Raw genomic sequence first — 18,095 nt, forward strand, 5'->3', positions numbered from 1 at the left:
AGCTGGAGGCAGTATGCATTTGAGAACTTACTTGTTTGAAACCTGAATGTTTTATTTCATATGAGGCGTGCCTTACCTTGCTTCAAATCCGCCTATAGGCAAAATCGACCCATGGAAACTTGGACGTAATTTTTTTAAGACTTCATAGGCATCGCGTGAGTTTGAAGTTTGGAAGTTGACCATTTCTACCATTCTGCGTGTCAGTTAGGATTTTCATGTGCTTAATTTTGTGGAACAGTCATTAAATAATTTCATTCTTATGTGGTTAATTCTTTTTTTAAATGTATTAATCATAAGTCAATTAATCCGAGATCGCCGCCCCTACCAAATTAACACATTGATACACTGCGATCCATTGGCGGCTAAAGAAATTAGTGCATGGAACTCGTGGCCTTAAGTCAATGCCCAGTGGGCCTATATCATTGCTATTTCACACTGAGGWTTGGTGATTATCGAGTGGGAGCTTGTTGGAAAGGTTTTTCAAATAGCTAACTGTGTGAGGAGTACAGTAAATGACTGCAATGCCTGCATTAACACATGTATGTAACCAAATGAAGGGGATTAACGGTACATTTACTACTGGTGACGTATGTAATGGTCTATTCACACAATGAATGTGCAAGAATAGGTGGGAAACAGCAGAGCCATTCTTGAAACTCCTATATCTTCACCACACCTCTCCCCTTGTCTCAACATTTAAATTTATACTCTACACTATCTTCATATTTTGGGTCCTTTTCACTGACCGCTATAATCAGCTATTTCTTTTTGAAGAAGCTCAGCCATTATTTTTTTAAAGAAGCTAATTAAGGATCCTTGATTCCTCTGGCTAAGTCATGCTTTCTGATAAAGTATTTTGAATGATTTTATTGCTGTATTGACAGGAATCATTAATATAATTTTGGCAAAATTATTTCCATTTACTTCCCTATAGAACCAACCCTTAAGTAATTTCTCTCCTGTTCATATGTTTTCATATGAACTTGTTGTTGTCCAGAAGCCAAAGGCACAACCCTAGTCATATTAGCAACCCTTCCTAGTTGTTGCATCTTTAGATTCCCCCTCTAAATTTCTAACAGTTTTATCTGTCACATATGGAACTGTTATCAGGTTGCTGTTTAGAATGGTGGTTTGACAGGTGTGATGTTTAGAATGGTGTCTTCCCGCACATTGCATTTGGCAAATGTTTGAAAATAACGTTCTGTTGGATGCTTCATTTACATGAGTTGCATGTTCTGTTAAGATGCTTTACCATAATCTAAATGTGATTTCTATCATTCTGAGAACTGTGGAGGGACACCCTGATGGTTTATGGGTCTGGTGAATTTCTCAAATGGATGGTATATTAAAATCATCCCGGTCACATTATCCAGTGCCACTTATTCCTAACGGAAACCCTGTTGTGCAGTGACGCATAAATGTAATATTCAATGTTATGTACAGGAATGTAGAGATGAACGAAAGCCGTTTTTTATTTCAACAATTTGATGGTCAGAGATCCCTCAGTGTTAATAAATGGTTGCTGTATGATAGTTGTGCAATACAGAATAAGAATATCACTTTAATAAATGAAACGGGGTAGAAAAGCCATTTTGAATTCACACATTTAATGGTCATCGTGTGTGCCAGCTATCCCAAATTCTTGTGTTTAACTGTGTTTCCTGTGTCGTGCAGGGTGGCCTGGCTGACTGTCTGCTGTACCTGGAGTTCTTCAGCATCAACGCCCAGAGGAATGCCCTGGCCATTGCCGCCAACTGCTGCCAGAGCATCACCCCTGACGAATTCCACTTTGTCTCTGACTCTCTGCCACTGCTGACCCAGAGACTCACACACCAGGTACACATACATTCACCTTTTACATGCTGGCTATCCGTTAATTAAAGAAACAAGAAAATGATGCCGTCTGGTTTGCATAATATAAGGAATTAGATTTTTTTTAAACGTTTGATACTTAAGTTTATTTCAAACCTTATCCTTTTCCTTTAGTTTGTGACTTTCACTTTTACTTGAGTCCTCAAGGTATCTTTTACTCAAGTATGTACATTTGGGACTTTACCTGTCTCTTATACACATCTAGATGTGTATAAGAGCCAGCCCCTGTACAGGATAAGAAATCCGTTGAAAGCACTTGTCTCTGTTTTGCCAGGCTGGTGGACAACTTTCAACACGAGGAGGTGAGTGAGGCGTTTCTACTCGACACGTTTCTATGGCTCTAACATCTCTCACCCTCCTGAACAGACCAATTATGACTGACCTCTATGTGACCACTGTCCACAGAACCTGCTGCAGCAGGTGGCCTCGCGGGACCTGCTGACCAACATCCAGCAGCTGCTGGTGGTCACCCCGCCCGTGCTCAGCTCGGGCATGTTCATCATGGTGGTGCGTATGTTCTCCCTCATGTGCTCCAACTGCCCCTGTCTGGCCGTGCAGCTCATGAAGCAGAGTAAGTGGCTCATGCAGACAAACACACTTTCTATTGGTATGCATTTACACCGCTCACTTGAATAAAGCCTAAAAATGCAGCTTACATAATTTTGTTAAAGTTAACTATATATAATGACAGTCTAAATGCCTCCATGGCCAAGTCCCTGACTGTATCAAGCCAATAGCCTGTGGAAAGAGGGAAAACTAAGCACGTTGTCTTTGTTCAGATATTGCAGAGACTCTGCGCTTCCTTCTGTGCGGCGCGGCCAACGGTAGCTGCCAGGAGCAGATTGACCTGGTGCCCCGGAGCCCCCAGGAGCTCTATGAACTCACCTCACTCATCTGGTAAGGAACCCCCTCTGCTGCTCTCAACGTTACAACAACCATTTCTTCCCTAATGGTGGATGTGCATAAAGATAGCGGCCTCCATGCACGTGTCACAGATGGCTTGTTTGCTAATTTCCCTGATGCACTTTGCTAACTGTTGTCCCCCCTTCACCAGCGAGCTGATGCCCTGCCTGCCCAGAGAGGGCATCTTTGCTGTGGACCTCATGCTGAAGAAGGGCAGTGCCCAGGCCACAGAGGGGGCCATCTGGCAGTGGAGGGACGACCGGGGCCTGTGGCACCCCTACAACCGCATCGACAGCCGCATCATTGAGGTAAAGAACAGACATGCTGCTCCGCTCCATTATAGGGAATTTTCTTCCAGATTTGGGGCCCAGAGTTTGTCCTCGTCAGGTAGTCAGAAAACTCTATGCTCTACCTATACTACACGGAAGTAGACTGTTTCAGTCTTGATATGTTGTGAGCTGTGTGAATCCCCTGTGTAGCCCAGTGTTACACTAACGTCTGGGGGTGTCTGGTTCTCTCTTCCTCTCCAGACGGCCCACCAGAACGGAGAGGACGAGATCAGCCTGTCCACCCTGGGCCGCGTCTACACCATCGACTTCAACTCTATGCAGCAGATCAACGAGGACACTGGCACAGCACGGGGTATCCAGAGGAAACCCAACCCCTTAGCCAACCCCACTACTGGTGAGAGAGAGACCATCATTACCTCTAGTCATAGACTATCCCCAAACTGGTGTCAGTTGTATGCGTTTCATGTCAGTTGCTGTCGTATGATGCCCTGATTGGGTTCTGAGACTAGCTCTATTCACCGGAAAATATACATTTTATAGATCGCTATAGACCCAGTGGAGAAAGGGGTCAGTGCCCCAAGTTATTGGTATTTTTATTGAGCATTTGAACCAGGTAGTCCCATTGAGGGCAGATTACCTTTTTCCCAATGCAGACGTGCTCAAGAGGCAGCTCTTGACGCATCTTTTTGTGAAATCGTGTCTTCTGCACTAGCTGATGGAATCCAATTTCTCCTTTTGAGTCAAAGGAATTATCAATTCTTACATGAGTTTTCCCCTGTCTGTCCTCCAGGGGGTCACCAGGAGGTGAGGAGGGAGGATGCCCGGGCCCAGCTGATGAAGGAGGACCCTGAGTTGGCCAAGTGCTTCATCAAGACCCTGTTCGGGGTGCTGTACGAGGTGTACAGCTCATCGGCCGGCCCAGCCGTCAGACATAAGTGCCTCCGAGCCATCCTCAGGATCATCTTCTTCGCCGATGCCGAGCTCCTCAAGGACGTGCTGAGAAACCACGCTGTGTCCAGGTGAACTTTTGAGTCAAAATTGCTGCCTCCATAGACAAAAAGAAATAGTCAGTACGACATGCGTCTTCACATCACACCTGAACCTGTGTTTGTCTGTTTCCTTCTCCCAGTCACATTGCCTCCATGCTGTCCAGCCAGGACCTGAAGATTGTAGTGGGCTCTCTGCAGATGGCTGAGATCCTCATGCAGAAGCTGCCCGACGTATTCAGTGTCTTCTTCAGAAGAGAAGGTGATAGATCCTGCCTGAGCCGGTGTCTCCCTAGAGGAGCTGACCCGTAATGATCCAAAACACACAGCTCTTTTCTAGCACCAGGAGCTGCGGTTCAGAGGACCTGTTAGAATTGGTCCTTCATTGCTATTTGAGCTTCAATGTATTTTTAGCAAAGTCAACACTGAGGACATAAAATTGGGATGTCACACCACAGTGCACTTATGTCATGGACCACAGAAAGCTGTTTATGTAGTTAAATGCCTGATTTATTGAATCACAATTTCTGACACCAACCTTGTTAATGTCAGAATTGGGAAAAGAGGAATTTCGCTGTATTCCATCTGCCCTCACCTCTGCCCTCATCCCCTTCCAGGTGTGATGCACCAGGTGAAGAACCTGGCTGAGTCGGAGGCCTTCCTCACTAGTCCCCCGAAGGCGTGCACCAGCGGCACGGCTAGCCTGTGTACCACCACCATCAGCACTGCAAACACTACGGCGGCCACCACCGCCCCCCCAGACCTGGGCTCACCTAGCTTCCAGCACAGCATGGACGACTCACTGGACCTCAGCCCACAGGGGTGAGAGACCACGAATACTAAATACATGAATACGTGAATGTGCATGTATGATAGGTCAGATACCACACGCAAGGACACTCATACACTCCTCCATAGAACAACATTAATCTTGCCCTCTCTCCTAGGCGGTTAAGTGATGTGCTGAAGAGAAAACGTCTGCCTAAGAGAGGGCCCAGAAGGCCTAAGTACTCTCCTCCCAGGGACGAAGACAAAGTAGACAATCAGGGTAATTGTTATTGGAAGTATCATACAGTCTCTAAGCCTGGATGCACATGGTTCTCACAGGTGATACAAATAGTGCTAAATGTCAATGATACATTTGTAGTAGTATAGGTAAAATTCCTGTGTGTGTGTGTACACATGCGTGTGTGTATGTATGCATACATACAGTACAAGTCAAAAGTTTGGGGACACCTACTCATTCAAGGATTTCTTTATTTTGGCTGTTCTACATTGTATAAAAGTAGTCAAGACATCAAAACTATAAAATAACACATGGAATCATGTATTAACCAAAAAAGTGTTAAATCAAAATATATTTGAGATTCTTCAAAGTAGCCACCCTTTGCCTTGATGACAGCTTTGCACACTCTTGGTCTTCTCTCAACCAGCTTAACCTGGAATGCTTTTCCAACAGTCTTGAAGGAGTTCCCACATGCTGACCACTTGTTGGCTGCTTTTCCATCAATCTGTGGTCCAACTCAACCTAATTGAGATGGTTTGGGATGAGGTTGGGTCATCTGCTGCAGCACTCCATCACTCTCCTTGGTCAAATAGCCCTTACACAGCCTGGAAGTGTGTTGGATCATTGTCCTGTTGAAAAACAAATGATAGTCCCACTAAGCACAAACCAGATGGGATGGTGTGTCGCTGTAGAATGCTGTGGTAGCCATGCTGGTTAAGTATGCCTTGAATTCCAAATAAATCAGACAGTGTGCCAGCAAAGCACCATCACACCACCTCCATGCTTCACAGTGGGAACCACAAATGCAGAGATCGTCTGTTCACCCACACCGCGTCACAAAGACGCAGTAGTTGGAACCAAAAATCTCCAATTTGGACTCATCAGACCAAAGGACAGATTTCCACCGGTCTAATGTCCATTGCTCGTGTTTCTTGGCCCAAGCAAGTCTCTTCTTATTGGTATCCTTTAGTAGTAGTTTCTTTGCAGCACTTTTACCATGAAGGCCTGATTCACACAGTCTCCTCTGAACAGTTGATGTTGAGATGTGTCTGTTACTTGAGCTCTGTGATGCATTTATTTGGGCTGCGATTTCTGAGGCTGGTAACTGTAATGAACTTATCCTCTGCAGCAGAGGTAACTCTGGGTCTTCCTTTCCTGTGGCAGTGCTCATGAGAGCCAGTTTCATCATAGCGATTAATGGTTTTTGTGACTGCACTTGTCAAGAACTTTGAAAGTTTCTTCATTTTCCACATTGACTGACCTTCATGTCTTAAAGTAATGATCGACTATCGTTTCTCTTTGCTTATTTGAGCTGCTGTTGTCGTAATATAGACTTGGTCTTTTACCAAATAGGGCTATCTTCTGTATACCAACCCTACCTTATCACAACACTGATTGGCTCAAATGCATTAAGAAGGAAATTCCACAAATTAACTTAAGGTATACCTGTTAATAGAAATGTATTCCAGGCGACTACCTCATGAAGCTGGTTGAGATAATGCAGAGTGTGCAAAGCTGTCAAGGCGAAGGGTGGCTACTTTGAAGTATCTCAAATATAAAATATATTGACTTGTTCAACACAATTTATTTTTTATATTTTGGTTACTACATGATTCCATATGTGTTAGTTCATAGTTTTGATGTCATCACTATTATTCTACAATGTAGAAATGTTTTAAACTAAAGAAACCCTGGAATGAGTAGGTGTCGCAACCTTTTGACTGTTAGTGTGTGTAAAACCAGGACGAGTCGATGCTTCAAAATTGGTTCTCATTTGCGGCATCATTGGTCTCATGCCTCTTTGTGCCTGGAGTCCTGGGATATTTGGGACATTTATGCAGAATGCAAACTGATCCTTATGATTTCTTGACCTAAATAAATACAGCATGACTTCATTCTTTAATATCTGCTAGAGAATCTGGTGTCTGTTTCAAACAACTATAACGGAGTTTCCGAAGGGGTGCATGTTTAGGTGTTTGCCCTGGCACTACACAGCTGATTCAAATAATCTACCAATCATTAAGTTTTGATGATTTTAATTGGCTGTCTAGTGCTTGGGAAAAAAACAAAATGTGCACCCCTTTGGTGTCCCTGGACCGAGTTTGGGAAACACTCAAGTATAGGGTATCATTTGAGACCCACTTTGTCATGTTTCATCCTGTGACTAACCATTCTACTGTTCCTACAGCCAAGAGTCCTACCACTACTCAGTCCCCCAAATCCTCCTTCTTGGCCAGTCTGAACCCCAAGACCTGGGGCAAGCTGGGCGCCCAGACCAACAGCACCAACTCTGAGCCCTCTCGCACGGCCGGTGTGAGTGGCCTGGCACGCGCCCTTCCCAAGGACTCTGTCTCCAACAACAGGTACGACGGAAACCATTACRGTGGTGGTGATGATGATGATGATTTTATCGCAGTGTTGGTATTAGTGGTGGAGATTATAATAGTGGTGTTGGTGGTTATCATTGGCTCGCTCAGAAAATGTAGCTAGGGCTGTGTTCAGTATGAAAATTGGTGTGCAACGGTGCTGTTCCTGAAGATCAGTTGAAAAACAGGTTTGGTTGTGTAAATATGAGCATTCAAAATGCAACGTTACCCTTTTAAATTTGTCACTCATTGCTTCACACCCCACCACACGGTGCAAACATACCTGTCCAAGAACGTTGAACGCTTTGGGGAAAGGTGCCATTCAATACAGACTGTCACGTGACATAGCAAGAGTTTAATCCCAAATAATGTGCCCCTCGTTTGGCAGTCTCAGGTCCTGAGGGCTGCACTTAAAATTGAATGGGCTTGCGGATTTGGCCCTTGGGCTCTGTTTGACACCCCTGGTTTAGTCAAATCGATTGCACCCAAGCTGTCGAATCTTAGATTCCTCCTGGTTCCAAGGTCTCTCCCCTTGGACAACCTCCTCCAATGGTCTTTGTGAAGGAGTTAAAGAATTGAGAAAACAAGACAGCCAATAGTAGTAGTGGTGATGATGATGGTCGCCCCCTTACAGGGACAAGATCAAGACTTGGATCAAAGAGCAGGCCTGTAAGTTTGTGGCACGCTACTTCAACACTGAAAACATTGATGGCAGCAACCCCGCACTAAATGTACTCCAGAGACTCTGCACCGCCACGCAACAGCTCAGCCTACAGGTACTGTACTCACCAACACTCTCCCATGTTGTAGTATTGCACATGATGAAAGTAAATAGTCATTAGTTGAGATCTTGGAGACTGCTTTGGAGACCCTGTTTGCTAATACTAACTTGAGAACAGCTGTTTTGCTTTGCTGTTTTGATGGTACTATCTACATTGCTAGCTAAAGACAAGGTCATTAAGGTATGATGGTGAGTGACTTGGGTTATGATACACTTCTTGACCGCTGTCACACCCCCAATCCCCCACCAGATGGACGGTGGCGTGGAGTGCCTCGTGGAGATCTGCAGCATCGTGTCAGAGTCGGACGTGTCGTCGTTCGAGATCCAGCACAGCGGCCTGGTCAAGCAGCTGCTGCTTTACCTGACCTCCAGCAGTGACCGTGACCTGGTCAGCCGTGACGTCCGCCTCAAGAGGTTCCTGCACGTCTTCTACGGCTGCCCGGTAAGGCTGTTCGGCTGGTCTGAAGCACAGAACTAGAATGAGATTCTGTTTCTATTATCAGACGTTTGTCTTTCGCCCGATGAAGACGTTCATCCTTTCTCAGTATCCAGTGACTGAATGTAGCCAACTCCAGTCTAATAGGCCATGTTGGCAGAGACTGGAGCTGAGGGCATCTTTAAAAATAAATAAAAACATCTGTCTAGGAAGGCTGTCACACAAACAAATGGGCCATGTTGCGCTAGTAGGGCATCAAGTTTTTCCCTGACCACTTCAGATTGACCTGACCAAGATAAACACAAGGCCCTAGTTATTGGCTATACATCTCATGGCTCTAAATACATTATAAAGCCAGTATGAGGGTTTGCGCTCAGGCTAGAATGAATGGCAGCTGGTCTGTATGTATATTTTTCTCCTAGAGTTCAAAAGGTACTCACTCAACTGAGCCCCACCCTCAAGTTTTGTGGCCTACTAGAGTATTGCATCTATATCTATTGCTTATATAATGTAGTCTTTTTAGTCTTTTTTWAAAATATATATATATATTTTTTAAACTTTTTATTTAACTTGTCAAGTCAGTTGACAGCCAAATCCGGATGACGCTGGGTCAATTGTGCGCTGCCCCATGGGACTCCCAATCACGGCCGGTTGTGATTCAGCCTGGAATCGAACCAGGGTCTGTAGTGACGCCTCTAGCACCGAGATGCAGTGCCATAGACTGCTGCCCCACTCGGGAGCCCTACATTATGTAGGTTGGACCAGTGTTTCCCAACTCCGGTCTTTGAGTATCCACAACAGCACATTTTTGTTGTAGCCCTGGGCAAAAACACCTGATTCAGCTCATTGAGGCCTTGGTGATTAGTTGACAAGTTGAATCGGGTGTTTTTGTCCTGGGCTACAACACAATGGAAGTTGGGAAACACTGGCTTAGACCGTTGTCTTTTTAAAAATTATGTGACATTTGAATTGTCAGTTTTTAATATTCTTCTACATATTCCCTGTTAATATACATTTAACTACCAATTTGCCAGTATCTAATGAACTATAGCTGCTTGCTCCTGTTACGCACAGCAGGTGTCTTAAATACGTGTCTCCTCGTTTGTTTGTACAGCTCTGAAGGCATAAGGCTGAAACGTATGCTCCTTTTTTATTTATACTGAGCAAAAATATAAACGCAACATGCAACAATTTCAAAGATTTTACTCCGTTACAGTTCATTTAAGGAAATCGTTCAATTGAAATAAATGCTTTAGGCCCTAATCTATGGATTTCACATGACTGGGAATAGAGATGCATCTGTTGGTACTTGAAAAATATTAATAAAATTAGGGGCGTTGATCCTCATGCAGCGTGACACATCCTTCGCATGAAGTTGATCAGGCTGTTGATTGTGGGCTGTGTAATGTTGTCCCTCTCTGGATATTGCCGTGAACTGTAACACGTTGTACACATCGATCGATAGCATCCCAAACATGCTCAATGGGTGACATGTCTAGTGAGTATGCAGGTCATTTTTAAAGAACTGGGACATTTTCAGCTTCCAGTAATTGTGTACAGATCCTTACGACATGGGTCTGTGCGTTATGTGGAAACATGAGTTGATGGCGGCGGATGAATGGCACGACAGTGTGCCTCAGGATCTCGTCATGGTATCTCTGTGCATTGAAATTGCCATCCATAAAATGCAATTGTGTTTGTTGTCTTTAGTTTATGCCTGCCCATACCATACCCCCACCGCCACCATGGGGCGCTCTGTTCACAACGTTGACGTCAGCAAACCGCTCGCGCACACAACGCCATACACGTCGTCTGTGGGTGTGAGGCCGGTTGGATATGCTGTTAAATTCTCTAAAACCACGGAGGCGGCTTATGGTAGAGAAATGAACGTTTAAACTTCTAGCAACAGCTCTGGTGGATATTCCTGCAGTCAGCATGCCAAATGCACACTCCCTCAACTTGAGACATCTGTGGCATTATGTTGTGACAAAACTGCACATTTTAATGGCCTATTGTCCCCAGTTCAAGGTGCACCTGTGTAATGATCATGCTTTTAAATCAGCTCCTTGAAAGATTAACGCCACAGCTGTCAGGTGGATAGATTATCTTGGCGAAGGAGAATTGCTCACTAACAGGAATGTAAACAAATTTGTGCACAACATTTTAGGGAATTAACTTTTTGTCCGTATGGATAATGTCTGCAATCTTTTATTTCAGCTCAACTTTCTTATAGCTCCTTGCACTGTCATTCTTTGTATTTTTTCAAGCATGGATTAAATTAAGTATTTTGCATCTAGGCCTCCTTGGGTTATTCCTTTTCATGGTTTTGAGTGGGCCCATCTTTTGAACAGTCTAAATACAGTATGACACAATTGATTGCAAAACCATGCTTTGTCAGTTTTTTTACAATGGCAATATTCAACCCTGGTTGTACTCAGTAGGAAACAAATGGAATAAAACTAAAGGGAGGAACTACCTAAACTTATCCCAGAAATAAATGCTTTTTAAAATTCTGTTTCAAAAATGTTTCTACGGTGTGTCCTGATGAATACGACAAGTCTTTGCAGTTTGTTTGAAGTGTGTCCCTCCTGTGTTATGCCCGTCCAGATCCCGGGGATGGAGCCGGCAGGCCGCCTGGAGCCATCTGAGAACGGGCCCCTGCTGTCACTGGTGCGCAAGATGAACAACTGCCTAAGCCAGATGGAGCAGTTCCCTGTCAAGGTGCACGACTTCCCCAGTGGCAACGGCAACGGGAGCAGGTTAGTTCATTTACCAAGTTCCATCCCTTCCTTTTGTTCCACAAACCCTATTTTTGTCAGCCATTCACTAATGTGTGGTTACTTCATGTGTGATGTCCTATTGAAGTCTATGGGTGTAGGTCAAGGAAGGGGACTTGCCAGTATTTACCTCTTTTGTATCATTGTGATCTTGTCTATTGACTTGTGTGTTCTTCAGAGGTTCTCAGGCTCTGAAGTTCTTCAACACACACCAACTCAAGTGTCAGCTGCAGAGGCACCCGGACTGTACCAATGTGAAGCAGTGGAAGGGGGGCCCGGTGAAGATTGATCCCCTGGCCTTGGTACAGGCAATTGAACGTTACCTGGTCGTCCGAGGTAAGAACTGGGAACTTTCACTTTGCATTGAGTTACTGACTTAAGCTCTTTCACTCCGTGAGGACATAGATCACGCACAAATGATCTTCACCTAGCTGGGCTGCTTTCTCAAGTTCCTTCCCAGAGTATTTCTGTTCTTCCTTCTCTGTTGGCAGAATAGAATGTCTCCTCATTGCTGACATTAATGGATAACATGCTGATGTGCTCAATGGGACTTTTTATCTCTAAAGGTTACGGACGAATCAGAGAGGAGGATGAGGACAGTGACGATGATGGTTCAGACGATGAAATTGACGAATCGCTGGTACGTGGCTACAATGTCCTTGTAAAATACTCTCAATATCGGATGATACCTCTCCCCCCCCACTCATAACTTATTCTGTTACCTCCAACCCTAACTTGAACACAATAACTTGACCGTCTCTCCCGGTACAGGCGGCCCAGTTCCTGAACTCAGGCAGCGTGCGCCACCGGCTGCAGTTCTACATCGGCGACCACCTGCTGCCCTACAACATGACGGTTTACCAGGCAGTGCGGCAGTTCAGCCTGCAGGCAGAGGAGGAGAGGGAGTCAACGGACGACGAGGCCAACCCGCTCGGACGGGCCGGCATCTGGACCAAAACCCACACCATATGGTATCCCCTTTACGCTGGCTGTCCACACACACCAGTCTATAGGCTGGACTGATTAACGAACGCAACCATAGCCTAAAATTGTGTTTTTGGTCCACCAGCCACTGTGGCAGGTAGATGAGAAAATCTACCAGCCCCTCAGATTTGTTTTATCAGCCAAAATATTTTTTTGCTGTAATTACATAAAACAGATGACCATGTTTCTAAAACAAGAAATGTATTAGTAAGAAATAATGTGGTATATTGCTCGATTTCATTTCATTTTTTTACCTCTTTTAATTAAAATTATCAGACACAAAATGTTCTGCTGCGCTTTTAAGGGCACGTGGTTACCATAGTAACGGGGCCACCCGAGTCCAGTCACATGTCTAAGATTTGACATCTTAGACGTCTCTTCGCTCTCAGTTGAAGCAGCAGACTCAAACTAGCGCTGAAAAACAACTGAACTTGTGAACAAAACAATGTAAATAGAGTATATTAGACTATCTTTTATGCATGTGCCCAGTGCCTCAAAATGTATCGATCAGCACTTCACTCAGTGAGCTTAGCTCCCCTGCCAGGCAGTGTTGCTGCTTGAGGTGGGATATAGGATTCGTTTTTATTTGTGCAATAAACAGCTATGAAACAAAACAGCAGAATTACTTTAAAAACAGTTATTACAGCATTTTTCTAACTATAAGCGCATGTGCAATTGTCTATTTTTAGTCACAAATGTAATGCTCACACTAGAGCCCTGCAAATTGACCACCCGCCAGTGTGGCGGGTGAAACAGACTTTCTTGCCCGCCAATACCTAAATATACCCGCATTTGGCCCTGAACATATCTGAMTGATGCTTGTAGTAGGTGGCTGTTAGGGTTGAGATGTCTCACATACAAACACACATGTCTAATAGGTGGCTGAGTTAGTGATCAAATGCAACTGACATGGCAGTGTAGTCATGTTCCACGATATGCTTTATGTAGAGACTCTCTATCCCATCAGGTATAAGCCAGTGAGGGAGGATGAGGATGGCACTAAGGATGTGGTGGGAGGGAAGAGGGGCCGGGCACAGACTGCCCCCACCAAGACCTCGCCCCGCAATGCCAAGAAACAGGACGAGCTGTGGCACGGTAGGAACCACTACCACCACCTCTGGGCCTAGGTGGGTGTCTGTGTTGTCTACTGGCCTGGAGACTGAGACAAGTTCTGCTGGTTTATTTTATAGTGCAACTCTAATGTACTCCTTACAGTGGGGAGGGAGTGAGCTGACCCTTCGCTAAGCCTTGCCCCCCTTGGTTACTGTTGCAACCTCGGTCAACATTTTCACGAAGCCCAATTCATCTTTCAAACCACTGGCGAAAACCCCTCACAATGATCTCAAACTGTTTGTAATCCTTAAGTCTATTTCTGAACCCGTGCATCAATCTAAGTAAAAAATAAGAATCCCCATCAAAATGTCAGTTTAAGCTAGAGATGTTTTTTTTGCAAGGGCTGCGTCTAAATCCACCTTATCTGCCCATGTCGTCCTTCCGCATCTGCGATGGAAGTTGGCTGAGTTATAGCGGTGCTTTTCATACCATGAGACATTCCTGAAAATTGGTCTTCTCACGAAAACGTCTGTAGTGGAAAGATGACTCACAAGGATGTTCTCTGTTTTGCTCTACGACCCCCACGAGTATCATGGGACTCGTCTGAAGGTAACCCATGGGAATATGGAGGTCGTTTTGTGGCAACAAAAATAAGGGGATAAATGTGTCAATGTTTTTCCTGAGCTTTCTTACTTTTTCTGCTAAGCGCGCTCTAATTGTTGGCTAATGTCAACAGCAAATTAGCATTTTTCTTTTAATATAGCCAACTTAGCTAGCTAACATGCATTTGCAGAACCAGTTATATTAACCCTATATGTAACATTGTCTTTAAACAACTGGTGAAGGGTCGGTCTGTATGCGATCAAAACATAAGGAAACTACTATCTTCAAGAAGAGATCCCAATAAACACTTTTGGCCCCATATGGTAGCCGATCAGTGTAAAAAATATATTTCCTTTCTGCTCCTCCGAATGGTCTTGTACGTTGCTAGCGAGCAAACAATGTAACCGCAGTATAATTTTGTTTTCGAAAAATATTACAACAGGCTCTATTTCATGTATCATCGTTTTAAAAAATCATAGCCCTCCATGGCTTCCAAGGGTTTTAAACATGAGCTTGTCCGAGGTGTTGGACTACAGTTGCTATCCATCGGTGTGCCCAAAATTCTGGGGCGGTGCTTAGTGACTGGTCAATTGACTTTTTTTTTTACCATCTGAATTAATGTGACCTGAGATTACCTCTTCACACAAACCCACAGATATGGTCTGTCTAATCAATTAATCAAATGTATTTCCGAAACTTTGCTTTTGCACTAACCCCCTGGCCAAAGGGCTTTTACAGTTTCAAATGACACTCTATTCTCTACACCGTATTACTTTTGAAAGTAGTGCACTACATAGGAGATTTGATCATTCTTTGACCTACACTAAATCTGCCCACTCAAGTCCTTATCTCATACTATACATTTTATCATGTCAGTTTAGCTACCACATCTGTGTCGTATTCATTGGCCACAAAACGGAAGAAAAGGTCAAACAAGTGACTACCTGCCCTTGTCCAATAAGAAACGCTTGTTTTTGTTTACCATTGCAAAACGTTTTGCTACCGTGTGCACGAAATTATGACCCTGACTTGCTGTCCTCTCCCAGACGGCGTGTGTCCCAGCGTGGCCAGCCCGTTGGAGATGTACCTCATGTCAGAACCCCCAGAGAGCATCACCTTCGACGACCCGTCTCTGGATGTCAACCTGTTGCTGAGGGTGCTGCACTCCATTAGTAGTTACTGGTTCTACCTGTACGACGTGAGTAGCCTGTCCTATCCACTCTCCAGCCCACAGATACTGGCACTAACTGAACATACTGGTTGAGTCCCAGAAGGCACCCTATAACCTTTTATTAGTGCACTACTTTTGACCAGGACCAATAGGGATCTGGTCAGAAGTAGTCCACCATGTAGGGAATACGTTGCCATTTGTGACACAAGCCTGTATGTCTGCCTCCAACATATTCCACTGTCCGTGTCATGTTCTACATAATGCTAAAGATATCTTTATAGTCTGTGGGCTTGTAGAAGGTAAACCACAATGTACCATATATATAACTGTCTGCCAGCTAGACAGCTGTTTGGTGCACACAGTTGCCCAAATTAATGTTATTTTTTTCATTCAAACAACCTAGCCCCCTGTTTCTTTGCATCAGAGAAGGGGCACTGTGTTGTAGTTCCAGTAGACTGAGGTTGTTTTTTTCAGAATGCTGTGTCTAAGGAGATCATCCCTACCAGTGAGTTCATCAACAGTAAGCTGACAGCCAAGGCCAACCGACAGCTGCAGGACCCTCTGGTCATCATGACCGGCAACATCCCCACCTGGCTCACAGAGCTCGGCAAGACCTGGTAACTACTTTTCAGCTCATAAACACCCACAAGAACCTACCTAGCTTTTCCTGAATATTTGACTGAGTATTCACTAATGCAATGTCCTCAAACCGCATGTCTAGACCAGGGTTGGGGACAATTTCAATTCAGGAAGTAAACTGAGACTTCAATTTTCTCTTCCAGGCCCAAGATTAACCCCACATAAGCAACTGAATATATATACTTACTGGCCAGTTTATTAGGTACACCACCTCTTCCACAAATGGATCGCGCCTACACACAGTGAGTCACGTGGCCAACTAGATAAAGCAGGCATCGAGGCATTCAGTTACTGTTCGATTGAATGTTAGGCCACTTTTTTTTGCCCATTCTAAGTGAGTGTGGTATGATTGGCTGTGCCAGGCGCACCGGATCCAATATCTCAGAAACCCCGCACTCCTTGGCTTTTCACTCACGACAGTGTCTAGGGTTTACCAAGAATGGTGCGACAAACAAAAAAACATCCAGTTAATGGCTTTCCTTTCGGCGAAAACCTGACGAGAGGTCGATGGGGAATGGCAAGAATCGTGCAAACTAACAGGCGGGCCACAAGTGGACCATTAGTGGTGCACACCTTGTTAATGCTTGTCACGGATGGGCTATTGCAGCAGACGACCACACCGGGTTTCACTCCAATCAGCTAAAAACAAGAATTGGCTCCAGTGGGCACGCAATCACCAACACTGGACAATTGAGGAGTGGAAAAGCAGCCTGGAACATGAGAGCAAGTTCACTTTACTTGAGTGGCCTCAACCCAATAGAGCGTCTTTAGGATGAGATGGATCGGGCTGTTCCCATGAATGTTCCGCCTTTCTTTCTGCAGCAACTGCGTGATGCCATCGCATCAGGAACGTTTCCGACACCTTGTAGAATGGCCCACAGAATTCCGGCTGTTCTGGAGGCAAAGAAGGGTCAGACCTGGTACTACACTGACTAAAAATATAAATGCAACATGCAACAATTTCAAAGTTTTTACTGAGTTACAGTTCATATAAGGAAATCAGTCAATTAAAAAAATATCATTAGGCCATAATCTATTGATTTCACATGATTGGTATTACAGATATACATCTGTTGGTCACATATACCTTTAAAGAAAAATGAAGGTAGTTGTGTGGATCAGAGAACCAGTCAGTATCTGGTGTGACCACCATTTGCCTCATACAGTGCGACATCTCCTTCACATAGAATTGCAGTCTGATTGTGGAATGTTGTCCCACTCTTCAATGGCTGTGCGAAGTTGCTGGATATATTGTCAGGACCTGGAGCACACACATTCCAGAGCATCCCAAACATGCCCAATGGGTGACATGTCTGGTGAGTATGCAGGCCATTGAAGAACTGGGCCATTTTCTTCTTCAAGGAAGTGTGTACAGATCCTTGCGACATGGGGCCGTGCAGTAACATGCTGAAACATGAGGTGATGGTGGCGGATAAATGGCACGACAATGGGCCTCAGGATCTCGTCACAGTACCTCTGCATTAAAATTCCCATCGATGAAATTGTTCGTTGTCCGTAGCTTATGCCTGCCCGTATCAAAACCCCACCGCCACCATGGGGCACTGTTCCTAACGTTGACATCGGCAAACTGCTTGCCCACACGACACCATACACGCTGTCTGCCATCTGCCCGGTACAGTTAACCGGGATTCATGCATGAAGCGCACTTCTCCAGCGTGCCAGGGGCCATCGAAGGTGAGCATATGCCCACTGAAGTCTTAAGACGCCGAACTGCAGTCAGGTCAAGATCCTGGTGAGCACGCAGATGAGCTTCTCTGAAACGGTTTCTGACCGTTTGTGCAAATCATTTGGTTATATAAACCCACAGTTTCATCAGATGGCTGGTCTCAGACGATCCCGCAGGTGAAGAATCCAAATGTGGAGGTCCTGGGCTGGTGTGGTTACACAGTCTGTCATTGTGAGGACGGTTGGACGTACTGCCAAATTCTCTAAAAGGATGTTGGAGGAGGCTTACGGTAGAGAAATTATCTGCAAGAGCTCTGGTGGACAGTCCTCCAGTCAGCATGTCAATGCTCTTTCAAAACTTGACATCTGGTGTTGTGACAACTGCACATTTTAGTGGCCTTTTATTGTCCCCAGCACAAGGTGCACCTGTGTAATGATCATTCTGTCTAATCAGCTTCTTGATATGCCACACCTGTCAGATGGATGGATTATGACACTAACAGGGATGTGAACAAATGTGTTAATGACATTTTTGTTGAAAG

At 44.7% G+C, this 18,095-nt stretch overlaps 1 protein-coding gene across 5 annotated transcripts in view; it reads left to right on the forward strand.

Moving 5' to 3' along the window:
- LOC111949606 (E3 ubiquitin-protein ligase TRIP12) overlaps window positions 1-18,095 on the forward strand; it is a 48,229-nt gene that overhangs the window by 25,342 nt on the left and 4,792 nt on the right. For 4 of the 5 annotated variants that reach the window (XM_070434074.1, XM_070434075.1, XM_070434076.1 and 1 more), the window contains 20 exons: window positions 1,675-1,836; window positions 2,106-2,174; window positions 2,278-2,443; window positions 2,652-2,769; window positions 2,927-3,083; window positions 3,306-3,459; window positions 3,856-4,084; window positions 4,195-4,313; window positions 4,669-4,873; window positions 4,999-5,099; window positions 7,246-7,420; window positions 8,058-8,199; window positions 8,455-8,646; window positions 11,248-11,399; window positions 11,596-11,753; window positions 11,984-12,057; window positions 12,189-12,388; window positions 13,369-13,496; window positions 15,104-15,255; window positions 15,703-15,845. In XM_070434074.1, the coding sequence (XP_070290175.1) occupies window positions 1,675-1,836; window positions 2,106-2,174; window positions 2,278-2,443; window positions 2,652-2,769; window positions 2,927-3,083; window positions 3,306-3,459; window positions 3,856-4,084; window positions 4,195-4,313; window positions 4,669-4,873; window positions 4,999-5,099; window positions 7,246-7,420; window positions 8,058-8,199; window positions 8,455-8,646; window positions 11,248-11,399; window positions 11,596-11,753; window positions 11,984-12,057; window positions 12,189-12,388; window positions 13,369-13,496; window positions 15,104-15,255; window positions 15,703-15,845 (2,996 nt within the window). The remainder of the gene's footprint in view (window positions 1-1,674; window positions 1,837-2,105; window positions 2,175-2,277; window positions 2,444-2,651; window positions 2,770-2,926; window positions 3,084-3,305; window positions 3,460-3,855; window positions 4,085-4,194; window positions 4,314-4,668; window positions 4,874-4,998; window positions 5,100-7,245; window positions 7,421-8,057; window positions 8,200-8,454; window positions 8,647-11,247; window positions 11,400-11,595; window positions 11,754-11,983; window positions 12,058-12,188; window positions 12,389-13,368; window positions 13,497-15,103; window positions 15,256-15,702; window positions 15,846-18,095) is intronic. The other variant, XM_070434078.1, reaches the window with a different exon arrangement.

Source organism: Salvelinus sp. IW2-2015, linkage group LG22 (assembly GCF_002910315.2).
Source record: "Salvelinus sp. IW2-2015 linkage group LG22, ASM291031v2, whole genome shotgun sequence".
NCBI lineage: Eukaryota > Metazoa > Chordata > Actinopteri > Salmoniformes > Salmonidae > Salvelinus > Salvelinus sp. IW2-2015.